At 36.0% G+C, this 14457-nt stretch overlaps 1 protein-coding gene across 1 annotated transcript in view; it reads right to left on the bottom strand.

The window, feature by feature from the left end:
• CFI (complement factor I) overlaps positions 1-11678 on the bottom strand; it is a 36315-nt gene extending 24637 nt beyond the window's left edge. Inside the window, 4 exon segments of the mRNA XM_065877271.1 lie at positions 95-374; positions 3207-3230; positions 3232-3267; positions 11502-11678. Of these exon segments, the coding sequence (XP_065733343.1) occupies positions 95-374; positions 3207-3230; positions 3232-3267; positions 11502-11678 (517 nt within the window).
• Between the last annotated feature and the right edge of the window lie 2779 nt (positions 11679-14457).

Consider the following 14457-nt stretch of genomic DNA (forward strand, 5'->3'; position numbering starts at 1 on the left):
TTGAGTTGTCCTCATAACATTTCATAGGAAAAGTATTTTCTAATAGAAAATATAGTAGACAATTTTCTTACAAAATAAACTAGGCTTTTCCTACCTTCACCTGTGCATGTTCCTGTTTTTAAAAACTTTGCCTCTGGACGAAGACATTCAAAACTCTTTTGCTGACAGTAAGTTGGGTAGCTTTTCCCATTAACTGAACACACCCTGGTACCATTCTTTGGGCACTGATAAGGAAGTTTACAAACACAGGTCCCGTCGATGCATTTCTGCCATGGTTGGCAGAAGACTTTATTGCAGGAGAGACATGTGTGTTTTTCAGTTAAGCACTTTTTCTCCACGAGATCCTCTTGAGATGTGTCTGATGTTGAAGTGGACTATAAAGCACAAAATAAACATTAGCTTAGCAACAAACTAAAATCTTTTTAAAGATGAATACATGAGCTACAAATGACCAGTGATACATGGGTATTCAGATTCATCAGTATCACCATCCCAAAGAAATGCATACAGTATAAGACATGTTTCATCAGTGATAATTCTCTGTGCTGATAAGGGAAGCGTGACAGATAATTTTTAAACTCAAATCATGGAAATAAATGTTGATATAACCTTCTTCAGATGCTGTGTACCAAAAGCTTCCCCTTCCTGGAATTTATTAAAAATAGAAAAATAGTCTAAACATATGTTATCAGGACATTATTTAGGTATATTATGGCACATTAAAAAAGAAAAGATGAATACATGAAGGAAAGGAACAAAACAGACTCATATACCCCACAGTATAGATGAGGGTAATGTGGTCTTGTGGTTTTTAGAATCAAACAACCCTGGCTTCTAGTCTCAACTTGGGCACTTATATGGCCTTGAGCAAGTTACTTACCCTCATGAAACATGTTTCCTCATCTGTAAAATGTTTCCTTCTATTTTGCAAGGTTATTGTAAGCATTAGAAATAAAATGTGTATAATGGTTGGCAGGTACTAGGCATGAAATCAGTGGGAGCTATTATTATTCAAAAGCCAACATAAAATTCTGCCTTTGAAGAAATCAATGAATCTCAACAGTTATGTTAAGGAGTAGAAAATTTGGTGGTAATTATGGTCTCATGGAATGAATTGAGGAATGAAATTGATTAATTCTATTAATAAATGCAAAACCATTTGCTAAACTCCTATTTTGTGCAAAATCCTGCTAAGATGAACATGACATGGACTCTGTCTTCCAAGGGCTTGATATCTAGACAATAAGATAGAAACATGCATAATAAATGGGGTAAGTGATATAACAGTCATACAAATAAGATACAGTATTCTTGGAGATCCAGAGTGCGAGAGAACAAGTATTTCCGGGGGCATTTTTTTTTTTTTTTGGCTGCCCCCTGTGGCATGCAGTATCAGGTATCCCAACTAGGGATTGAACCCGTGCTCCCTGCAGTGGAAGCACAGAGTCTTAACCACTGGACCGCCAGGGAATTCCCTCCAGGGGCATTTTAAACAGCCTCATGGGGCATCTGAGCAAGGTGAGGAAGGTCAGGTGTTAGCAGAGGGTAGGTGCTAGCAAAACACAGGAGGAATGGTGCACAATGTATTTAGGGAATCGTGAGCAGTCCCAAGTGATGGGCTTGTGTGCTTCAACTGGGATAGTCATTGGTTAGGAAACTGGGGAGGAAGAGGAAGCAGGAGTGGAGCAAGAAAATGATTTGGAAAGACACTTGAACAAGCAAAAGCAAGAGGACTGGACAATTTAATGCATGTAGGGGTTGACAGTAGAACTAGATTTTGAGGCTGAGTGTTAGTAAGGATGTATAATGCCATTAATCAATATAGATATTAAGTTAAGGTAGAGAATTATGAGTTTGGCTTGGGACCTGTTGATTCTGATATGCCTGAAGGATGTGCATTTGGAGATATTTTGTAGAAAAGGGAAATGTGTGTCTGAAGCTTGGAAAACAGACGATTCTCTCATTCATCAATGAATTCACTAAATGATTTAGTAAGCACCACTCTGTGCCAGGGAACTGCCTGAGGCTAGGGTCAGAGGGATAAAAATCCCTGCCTAAGGAGTACACCAACCAGAAGAGAGACAGGCAAGCTTGACTGACAGTCTCTCTGGTAGACGTGGGCCGGGGATGCCATTAGGACAGCGGTCCCACGGCCTGACTAGGAGGCTTGAGACCATCTCCAAGAAGAGCTGATGTCTGGGATGAGCACTGAGAGAACTGAGGAGTCAGCTGGCAAGGGTGGTGGGAGGTGCTCCGGACAGGACTGTGAGAACAAGAACAGCAAGAACAGGGAGCCACTGAGAGACTAAACAGTGGAGCAAATTTGCATTTGAGGAAGATCTTTCTGGAGATCAGATCAGACAAACAGACAGGAGGCCAATTAGACCTGCAGGAATCCAGAGGAAATACAATGAAGGCTGGGAATAGGTCAACTGGGTCAAAAGCCAGTTGTGGAAAGTCAAGGCTCTCTCTCTGTCCCCTAAACACCCCCCTTTGGAGGATGGGCATCCTTTGGTCCAGTCTCCCCAGCCTCCAGCCATAACACGCCCCCCCCCCCCCACCTTGCTCAGTGCCCTCCAGCTGCAGTTAACAGCAAGCTGGGGCAGAAACAAATTGAACGATCTTTAAGGGCTATGATGAAGACAAATAAAAACCAGTCATTTAAAAACCACACAAATTTACAAAAGCTGTGAAAGTCATTCTATCCAACATGCTTTTCAGTAAACTTTATCAAATAGCCAGGAAGTTTGACAAATTTGCCATTAACTACACTGGTTTTTGACACACTGATCTAGAATAAAATCTAGTAATTACATACTTTTCATGGTTCCATGTACCTCTTTTGTAGTACTTATTAGAGTTGACAGTTTTGTAGTTACTTAGCTCCTGTGTCTTCCACTGACAAAATTTAAGTGCCCTGACAGCTGGGACTGTCGGCTTTTACGTATCGCCTTTCTACTGAAAGAGCAATATTCTAATTGGGTGCAAGCGAAAAAACTTGATTTTTTTCCCCAAATTTATTCCTTTCTGAGGTGTCGTTTTTCCTTGATCTTTAGAAAGAAACTTGGTCAAGTGCCATCAAGTTTTCAGTCACTCTTAGATTAGAGCAAAAATGAAAGATTAAAAGAATTTTGGTCCCAGGAACAGTCATATATAACAGTCATATACTACAATGTCCAGTTCTGGGTAATCATTTAGACTCTGACTTTCATTTCAGTTGAAAGGTCCTTTCTCCTGGCTCAGACTTTCTTCAGGGGCATGGTGGGCCTGGTATTCATTGAATGAATGGTGAAAAACAAAAACAAAAAGAGAACACTGAGGAGAATTTTACATTTTAGGAGCTGAAGATTTTAGGAGCATGGGCTCTAGGCGCATGGGCTTCAGTAGTTGTGGTATGTGGGCTCAGTAGTTGTGGCTCACGGGCTCTAGAGCACAGGCTCAGTAGTTGTGGCACACGGGCTTAGTTGCTCCGCGGCATGTGGGATCTTCCCAGAGCAGGACACAAACCCCCCATGTCACCTGCATTGGCAGGCGGATTCTTAACCACTGTACCACCAGGTAAGTCCCAAGCCTAGTATATTTTTAAACAACAGGTACTTTTTAAACAACCCCCCTATAGAACAAAATTATTTTCAGTAAAAATGATGAAAGAAATCAATAATAAATTATAGAGAAAAATTTAAACAGCAAATATTTTCTTTTATTGAAATTTCATATATAAATATATACAAAATCATGCTTGTAAAAAATAAAAAAGTAAAAAGTAAAATTCATAGTACAGTACAAATAAGGAAAAAAGTACTAGAAAAATATTTTAAATTACATTCATATACTTAATGAAAAAGGAAAAACTATACCTATATATAGGCCTGTTGCAGTAATGAATAATAATATTACAGTTTAAGAATAATTAAATATATTAATAAAAATAATAAATTTCATTTTAAAGATACTGAATAGTATCAGTATCTTTACCTAATCTGATATTTTACCTAATATTAGGTAAAATATTTCCTGTATGAACTACTGTTTGCACTCAGCAAACAAAAATATTACACCTTTCAGGCTGCATTGTTTTCACTATTTTATATTTTGAAAACAAAAATTCCAAATGGCCATTAGAATGACAAAACTGAAAAACTCAACTTTTTTTGTTTATTCATTCTTATAATCGCTGTGACAACACTTTATTTTGAATCTATTATAAATTCAGGAAAACGTAAGAACATAGAGTTTGAAGATGAACTATACTTGAAACGAATTTGAACAATTCCAATGCATAATACATATGAGACTGCCTATGTCAGGGTAGAACTGAAAGTTGGCTGAATTAACTTCCATTTTTAATACAATGTCTATTAAAGAATAAGTTTTAAAAAGTGCTCATTTGAAGTTTACATTTGTATTTTAAAAACTCAACCTCAGCAACCCCAGCAATTGTTAATAGTGCCATCTAATAAAATAGCCACTAACCAAAAGAGGATATTTAAATTAAAATTATTAAAATTAAATGGGAATTCTTCTGTTTCTAGTCAAGATAGACTTATAAGGGTACCAAAGCTACCCTAGTTCTTACTCAGCCTAAACCAATCAAGAAATGGACAAAATACAGGCGACAGTGATTTTCAAGACACTGGACATCAGGCAATGAAGAGTAGAGATCTCTGAGACTAAAGAAACAAATGAGTTAGGTGAGCCCCACAGCTGTTCCATGTGATTTCCTTCAGAGAGTTCCCAGACTGTGGTGCAGAGAGGAGGAACTTGAGCTGAGCCCAAGGGACTTCTTGAGGAGACAAAGGTGAGAGTCTTGGGAGACCAAGGCAGCTATACTTCACAGAATAAAGTACTGGAAACAAGTAAGTGGCATAGAGAGAGAACTTTGTAGCTCTGTAGACGATCCCCTTTTAATTGTTCAGCTGAGTATTTATCAGCACCCAAATGTGAAGAAACTACCAGAGACTGGGGAAAGAACCACCCAATAGAAATCAAGGTAACAGGGCCCACGCTCAAACAGTGCCATGAATAGTGCTTGTTCTCAACATTCAGACTGGAAAATTTCATTATTCATGGGGCATTGGAAGGAGTACAAAGAAGGATCTTGCCTCAGTAGTATGCAACAAATAGTCCTAGACTGAGCATTGTTCTGGTCCTACCTATGAATGCTCAAAAGCAAGACCTGAAAGGATCAAACTGTTTTCAAGTAACTTAACTGCATCTCAGAACAAAGCTCAAGAATATGTATAGGAATACAAAAATACCCAGTATTTAACAGGATAATATTCCTAATAGCTGGCATCCAATAAAAAATACAGGCATGCAAAAATACAGGAAAATATGACCCACAGTGAGGAGAAAAATTAAATTGATTGAAATTTACCCAGAATCCTTAATATAGATGTCAGAATTTGCAGGCAAGTATATTATAATATTTATTATAACTGTATTCCATATGTTCAAAAAGTAGAGACAAGAAAAATATATAAGAGATCCAAATTGAACTTCTAGGGATGAAAATAACAATATCTGAGATAAAAATACACTGGATGGAACTAACAACAGATAGGACATTGCAGAAGATTAACAAACCTAAAGATTTATTAATAGAAACTATCCAGAATGAAATGTGGAAGTAATGAGAATTTTTTAAAAAGAACAGGGTATGAGTGAGCTGTGGGACAGATTCAAGTGGTGTAGTATACGTAGTATATGTGTAATTGGAGTTCCACAGGAGATGAGGATGAGATGGGAACAAAAATGTTATTCGAAGAAATAATGGCTGAAACTTTTCCAAATTTGATAAAAATTATAAATCCACAGATTCAATAAACTTAATGAATCCCAAGCAGAAGAAACATGAAGGAAACTCCACCAAAGCACATCATCTCAAATTGCTCAAATAACAACAGTGAGAAAATCTTTAAAACAGCCAAAGAAAACGACCCATGTGCAAAGGCACAAAGGTAAGGGTGACAACAGAGGTCTCATGCAAGTGAGAAGACAGTGAAGCAGCATTTAAAAAATACCAGAAAAAAACCCCTGTCAACTTATAATTCTATACCCAGCAAAAATATCACTTGAAAATTAAAGCAAAATAACAACCATTTTAGACATACAAGAGTTGAAAGAACTAATCACCAGTGTATCTGCACTACAAGAAATGTTAAAAAAAAAAAAGAAGTCCTTCAAGCAGAAGGGAAATTATCCTAGATGAAAATCTGTAGCTACATGCAGGAATGAAGAATACTGGAAATATCTGGAATTTTTTTTTTTAAATATCTTTATTGGGGTATAATTGCTTTACAATGGTGTGTTAGTTTCTGCTTTATAACAAAGTGAATCAGCTATACATATACATATGTTCCCATATGTCTTCCCTCTTGCGTCTCCCTCCCTCCCACTCTCCCCATCCCACCCTTCCAGGCTGTCACAAAGCACCGAGCTAATATCCCTGTGCCTTGCGGCTGCTTCCCCCCAGCTATCTACCTTACTACGTTTGTTAGTGTGTATATGTCCATGACTCTCTCTCGCCCTGTCAAAACTCACCCTTCCCCCTCCCCATATCCTCAAGTCCGTTCTCCAGTAGGTCTGCGTCTTTATTCCTGTCTTACCCCTAGGTTCTTCATGACATTTTTTCCCCTTAAATTCCATATATATGTGTTAGCATACGGTATTTGTCTTTTTCTTTCTGACTTACTTCACTCTGTATGACAGACTCTAGGTCTATCCATCTCATTACAAATAGCTCAATTTCATTTCTTTTTAAGGCTGAGTAATATTCCATTGTGTATATGTGCCACATCTTCTCTATCCATTCATCCGATGATGGGCACTTAGGTTGTTTCCATCTCCGGGCTATTGTAAATAGAGCTGCAATGAACATTTTGGTACAAGACTCTTTTTGAATTTTGGTTTTCTCAGGGTATATGCCCAGTAGTGGGATTGCTGGGTCATATGGTAATTCTATTTGTAGTTTTTTAAGGAACCTCCATACTGTTCTCCATAGTGGCTGAACCATTTCACATTCCCACCAGCAGTGCAAGAGTGTCCCCTTTTCTCCACACCCTCTCCAGCATTTATTGTTTATAGATTTTTTTGATGATGGCCATTCTGACTGGTGTGAGATGATATCTCATTGTAGTTTTGATTTGCAATTCTCTAATGATTAATGATGTTGAGCATTCTTTCATGTGTTTGTTGGCATTCTGTATATCTTCTTTGGAGAAATGTCTATTTAGGTCTTCTGCCCATTTTTGGATGGGGTTGTTTGTTTTTTTGTTATTGAGCTGCATGAGCTGCTTGTAAATTTTGGAGATTAATCCTTTGTCAGTTGCTTCATTTGCAAATGTTTTCTCCCATTCTGAGGGTTGTCTTTTGGTCTTGGTTATGGTTTCCTTTGCTGTGCAAAAGCTTTGAAGTTTCATTAGGTCCCATTTGTTTATTTTTGTTTTTATTTCCATTACTCTAGGAGGTGGGTCAGAAAGGATCTTGCTGTGATTTATGTCATAGAGTGTTCTTCCTATGTTTTCTTCTAAGAGTTTGATAGTTTCTGGCCTTACATTTAGGTCTTTAATCCATTTTGAGCTTATTTTTGTGTATGGTGTTACGGAGTGATCTAATCTCATACTTTTACATGTACATGTCCAGTTTTCCCAGCACCATTTATTGAAGAGGCTGTCCTTTCTCCACTGTACATTCCTGCCTCCTTTATCAAAGATAAGGTGTCCATATGTGCGTGGGTTTATCTCTGGGCTTTCTATCCTGTTCCACTGATCTAGCTTTCTGTTTTTGTGCCAGTACCATTGGAATTTTTTATATGGCGGTGGGGAGGAGGTAGCCGTTATCTCTGCTTTGTACCTTTTCTTGTAGTATCTTTGACTTTGGTATCAGAGTAACATTGACCTCATGGAATGATTTAGGAAGTAAATTTTCTCTCCTTTTTGGGGGGGTGGGGTGGGCAAAAGAGTTTGAGAAGATTTGGTGTTGTTATTTGGTGAAGCCATCTGGTTTTGGACATTTCTTTGATAGAAGTTTTTTCTTTCTTTCTTTTCTTCCTCCCTTCTTTCTTTCCTTCCTTCCTTACTTCCTTTTCTTTCTCTCTTTCTTTCCTTCTTTCTTTCTTCCCTTCTTTCTTCCTTTCTTTTTAAATCACTGATTTAATCTCTTGTTACATGTCTGTTCAGATTTCCTATTTCTTCTTGAGTTGGTTTTGGTAATTTGTATGTTTCTAGTAATTTGTCCATTAATCTAGGTTATCTAATTTGTTGGCATATAATTGTTCACAGTATTCTCTTATCATTCTTTTGATTTATGTAAGGTCAGTAATAATGTCTCCACTTTCTGATTTTATTTATTTGAATCTTCTCTGTTTTTTGTCAGTCTAGCTAAGGTTTGTCAATTTGCTTTGATCAATTTGTTTGATCTTTTCAAAGAACAAAATTTTGGTTTAATTGATTTTATTGTCTTACTATTTTAAAATTTGTTTCTGTTTCTATTCAAATATTTATTACTTCCTTCCTTCTCCTAGCTTTGGATTTAGTTTGCTCTTCTTTTCTAGTTCTTTAAGGTGTAAAGGTAGGTTATTGATTTGAGATTTTTGTTCCTTTGTAATGTAGGTATTTACTGCTACAATTTTCCCTCTAAGTACTGCTTTTGCCAATCCCATATGTTTTAGAATGTTGTATTTTGTTTTCACTCATCTCTAAGTATTTTCCAATTTCCTTTATTATTTCTTCTTTGACTACTGGTTAAGAGTATGCTGTTTATGTTCCACATATTTGTGAATTTTCCAGTTTCCCTTCTGTTACTGATTTCTAGCTTTATTCCATTGCATCCTTTCACTTTCAACCCATTTGTGTCTTTGGATCACAAATTTGTCTTACAGATAGCATATAATTACATCTTTTTAAAAAAAATTTCTACCAATCTATGCCTATTTATTAGAGAACTTAATCCTTTTACATTTAAATTAATTACTGATAAGAAGGCCTCACTTTTGACATCTTGCTATTTGTTTTCTGTATGGCTTATACCTTTATTGTCATTACCTCCATACTGCCTTCTTTCATGTTTAGTTGATTTTTTTGTAGTAAACAATTTTGATTTTTTTCTCATTTTCTTTTCTTTTTGATTATTTAAAAAATACTTTCTTTGTGGTTACCATGGGGATTATACTTAACATCTTAAATTTATAGCAGTCTAGTTTGAATTCATACCAACCTAGCTTCAAGAGCATATACAAACTTTGTTCCTGTACGGTTCCATCCCCTTTTATGTTGTTACTGTTATACGTTACATCTTTATACATTGTGTGCCTGTTAATTTATAATTTTTAAATACATTTGTCTTTTAAACAGTGTAGGAAATAAAAAGGAGTTACAAGCCAAAAATAAAATTACATTGGCTTTTGTATTTATCTATGTAGTTACCTTTACTGGAATTCTTTATTTCTTCATATGGCTTCAAGTTACTGTCTAATGTCCTTTCATTTAGCCTAAAGGACTCCCTTTCTTGTAGTGTCTTTCTTTCTTCCTTCCTTCCTTCCTTCTGTCTTTTCTTTTTCTTCTTGTAGTGTGTTTCTTATAGAGCAGGTATACTAGCACCTTCATCAGCTTTTGTTTACCTGAGAATGTTTTAATTTCTCCTTCATTCTTAAAGGATACCTTTGCTGGATATAGAACTCCTGGCTGATAGTTCTTTTCTTTCGGCACTTAAAAGATGTCATCCCATTGTCTTCTGGCCTTTATAGTTATTGCTGAGAAAGATGCTGCTAATCTTATTGAGGATCCTTTGTCCATGATGAATTGCTTTTCTCTTGCTGCTTTCAAGATCTTCTGTTTTGTTTCTCGGCTTTTAATAACTTCATTATTTTGTGTCTTGGTGTGGATTTCTTAGCGTTATCTTTTTGGGGACCAGTAAGCACCCTGAATCTGTAGATTCATTATCTGTTATCAAACTTAAGAAGTTTTTGGCTATTATTTCTTCAAATATTCTCTGACCCTTTCTCTCTTCTCCTTCTGAGATTCCTATTTTGTATATATTGATGGTATCATACAGGTCTCTTAGGCTCTTATTCTTTTTTCTTTCTGTTCCTCAGATTGGATAATTTAATTGAACAATCTTCAAGTTCATTTACTCTTCTGCCTGCTCAAATCTGCTATTAAAACCCTCTAGTGAGTTCTTTGTTATACTTTTCAGTCTAATTCCTTTTATGATTTCTGTCTCTTCATGGATATTCTCTATTTGTTCATACATCATCCTCCTGGTTTCCTTTAGCTCTTTGAACATATTTAAGATAGTTGACTTAAAGTCTTTGTCTGGTAAGTTCAAAGTCAGTTTTTCCTCAGAAATAATTTCTGTTAATTTTTCATGTGAATGGGACATATTTTCTTGTTTCATTACATGCTTCATAATTTTGGGTTGAAGACTGGATATTTTGAATATTATAATGTAGTAATTCTTGAAATCAAATTCTTTCTTCTCCTCAGGGTTTGCTTCCCTTGCTTTCTGTAGATTGTAGCTGTTTGTTTACTAACTTTTCTAAACTGTTTTTGTAAAGTTTGTTTTTTTGTCTTGTGTGGTCCCTGAAGTCTTGGTTCCTTTACCTTGCATTCAGCTAGGGTTTAGACGAAGATTTCCTTGAAAACAAGGAACCAGAAAGAGAGAAAGAGAAAGGGAAAGGGAGAGAGAGGGGGAAAGAGAGAGAGAGAGAGAGAGAAAGAAAGAAAGAAAGAAAGGAAGGAAGGAAGGAAGGAAGGAAGGAAGGAAGGAAGGAAGGAAGAAGAAAGAAAGAAAGAAAGAAAGAAAGAAAGAAAGAAAGAAAGAAAGAAAGGAAAGAAAGAAAAAGAAACCTCTCAAATTGAGAACAACAACAAAAAAACTCCCCCAGGTTTGCAAATTGGCTCTGTGCTGGGGCACTCCTTCAATGCTTAGCCAGGACATTTACAATTATGTCTTAGCCTTTACTTCATGCTTCCACTGAGCCTGGAGGTATAGGTTTAGAGTCTTCTTAGGTGTTTTCTGAGCTGCATCCTGCCCTGGGCATGTGTGCTGCTTTCTAAATTCCCCAGTATACACAGGGACTTTTGAATGCACTAATTTCCCATTGAAACTTTTTCCTTCCAAGCTTTGGCACCCTATTGTATGTCTCAACTGTAATCTTTTGTCCCAGGTGGCTGTAGGTTGTTTTTTTTGCTTGCTTTCTAATGTTTTTGAGAAACAGTCTGCTGGCTTTCCACTCTGAGTTCCAAGTTAGATGAAACAAAGACAAGTACATTGTGTCAGTCTTTCAAGTAGCCACCGCGTAGGTTAGAACAAACACAGTTCTTTTTAAATAAAGTCTGCTCTCCTCCTTTTAGAGCTAGGGACTAGAGTTCCATGCTGGGAATGTGGACTGCCATCTTTAAGACTGCCACTGAGTTGGGAACAGGGTGGGGTAAGGGCAAGTAGAAATGCCAGTTTTCCTACCATTTTTAAATTGCCTTTTTCCTTCATTCAGCATTCACTTGGGTGCTGTAGGCCTCTGATAACTGGAGTTCTGACGAAGGTGGTTCTGAAAGTTTGCTTGATTTTTCTATTTTTTTGTGGAGGGACAAGTGTTTGGATTTGCCTACTCTGCCATGGTTGCTGACATCACTCTCTGCATTGTGTGTTGCCTCCTGTGCATATCCTCTTTCCAGCATTTTGTCACTCTGCTGAACATCACCCTACTTCTTTCCTTCCAAAATACTACCCATATAAACCAAGGTTTGCAATATGCTTGTAGGGTAAAGTAAAAATTTAAGGTTTCAGTCAGGGATTATGTCACAGCACAGTACTATCACTGTAGGTAACCATATTGACTGAACTATCTGGCTTCCCAGTTCTTTAATATCCCTTGGTTATTGATACAGCAGCCACTCCCTCTGTGCTCTGAGTTTCTCTCCCATCTTTTCCTAAGTTCCCTTACCTCTTTGTCTGGGTAGGTTCAGTAAAACCAGAATTCTCATTTCACTATTCAGAACAACTTAAGTCTAACCCACTGCCAGCCCACCCCATCATTGACATCATTGATTCAATGACATAATCCACCCATCATTGATATATAATGGGTGGATTATCAGTCCATCAAAATGGACTCCAAATTGGTCCATCAGAATGTTTTGATATAAAAAGGGAGTGGGGCTTTTTATTCTCTAGAAGGAAACCTGCTCCCAGCTTTCAAAATAACGTTTCTCCTAGCTGTACATATTTTATTTCATGTTGAAAATGTAGATATATTTTAAAACTTCTTTGAACACATTTATGTTGTCTCTATGGTAACCTCCATTTTAAAATGGTTATTTCTCAGCAGGTGGGATAAAAAAATCATTCCATTTTCTTTTATAAACTAATATTCTAAGAAGTTCTGGAATTTTCACAAATATGATATTAACTCTTTTCAAAATGCTGTTTCTTAAAGGAATGAAGACAACTTTATTGTTGGATGATTTTCAGTAAAAGAAAGAGGCTCTTTTCCTTTGTGTAAGTGAAAACTACTATATTCAGGTTTTTTTTGTTTTTTCCTGTTTTTTGTCCAGGAATCCAAAATGTGGCTGAAATATCTTTTTTTCAAAAAACAAATTTTTCTTGTTATAATGTAACATATTTATTTGGTATTTAAAAAACAAAAATAAAGAATGAATAAAACAGAATTTCTGAACTCTGAAAATTCATAAATGCATAAAACATAAAATAAAAATCACCAACAACCCCATTACTCAGAGATACCAACTGTTATTTATCCGATATACATTCTTCATGAAATTTTAAATTGCCATTTATATAAGCAGTTATATGTGTGTATTTGTGTGTGTGTGTGTATTTTTCTCTTTAACAAAAATAAGATTTTTAGTGAGGGCTTTTTTGTTTCAATAAATATAAAAGCACAATTTTAATGGCTACATGATAGTTCATTTATAGACTACAATAATTTAATCGATTTTAATCAACAAGCACTTACTTTACCTCCATTTGTTCTGTACTAAAAACATTGAATATATATTTTAGAAGTTACAAGAAACAAAGTATATAATTCTGATTTCTTAGGTAGTTTTCTTTAAATATTTGCTGCTATAAACAGGCATTAAAACAAATTTTGGAATTGTTTCAAAACTCTTTGATCACAAAAGCAGACAATCATCAATAAGTATCTAAAATGTCTTAAACATTTCTAACTTTAATAGATCAGCTTTCAGACTGCCTACAACCTGTCATTTCAGTTTTATCTCTTGAGTTGCCTACAAAGTCTCTACTCTGATCAAACAGGTTTATTCATCTGGAAGAGCCCAGTGCTGTGCTATCTTTCTGCCATAACACTTGCTGCTTTTTCAGGCTGAAAAATCACTTCTTCCTTCTCTCCACCGATCAAATCTAATCCAGAATTATAGACCTAGCTCAAATCCTATTTGACCCATAAACTCTCCCTGACCTCCTAGCAGGAAGGGACTTTTCCTCTCGTAATGTCCCTTGGCAGATAGCATTTGTACCATTTTTTGGTACAAAGGAAGAAAAGTTCCTTCTCTTGTGTTTTCATATATTATTTAAATTTTGCTTATTTCCTCATTGGCATACTTGTATCGTCTTTCTACAACTGTACCAAATGGTTACTGAAGGAAGAGATCAGTCTTGCCATTTGCCCAGCACTCTACCTTGTACATAGATAGAGGGAGCTTGATAAATGTTTACTGATTTAATAATTACTGTAAATATAGATCTATATTAGTAAAATTCTCATTCAGTTCAATTTCTATGCACAGAGAATAGCATATGAAAAAAGCAATTTCTTAAAGCTCTTTCATCAAGATGTTAACATCTTTGTTACTGACTAGACACTGTCATTGTTGGCAACTGAACTATGTGATTCTTAAGTCAAAATAGTATCTTTAAGATGTTTTCTGTATTTTTATAGTATTTGAAATATCTACTTAAAATAGTTTGCATAGATATTGAATTACTTACCTCACAAAAACTTAAGCAGAAGCACAAAAGTAACAGAACGGCATGAGCAGGCTTCATGTTGGAGACAATCAGGGTCTGTATCTCTACTGTGGACTCGTCTGCACCTCAGATATTCTTTTGAAATTTAATTTTTAACCTCTAAAAAAATATTTAAAAAGAGCACGCCTCCTAAAGAGCTTTGTACTTTTGAACTCATGTAGATTTTGGCAAAATTTCAGAGTTTTACCGTAACTGAAACCAAAAAAGGCCTCAGTAAATGGCTGAGGGACTGTTTCCTGAAGAGGAAACTGATGCCCCACCTTGATACTGAACAATGCCTCGTTCTGTTTTCTAGAGAAGACAGAAATCACTAGAAGAAAGTTCTTATGTTTTGGTAAAATAGAATTATATATTTTTCTTTAAGGACAAAAACTAGGAAATGGTAAGAGTAGAAGTCCATCATATGGAAGGTTATGCTGAATACATTAGAAATCCTCACCAAAA

The sequence above is a fragment of the Phocoena phocoena genome, chromosome 5 (assembly GCF_963924675.1).
Source record: "Phocoena phocoena chromosome 5, mPhoPho1.1, whole genome shotgun sequence".
Lineage (NCBI taxonomy): Eukaryota > Metazoa > Chordata > Mammalia > Artiodactyla > Phocoenidae > Phocoena > Phocoena phocoena.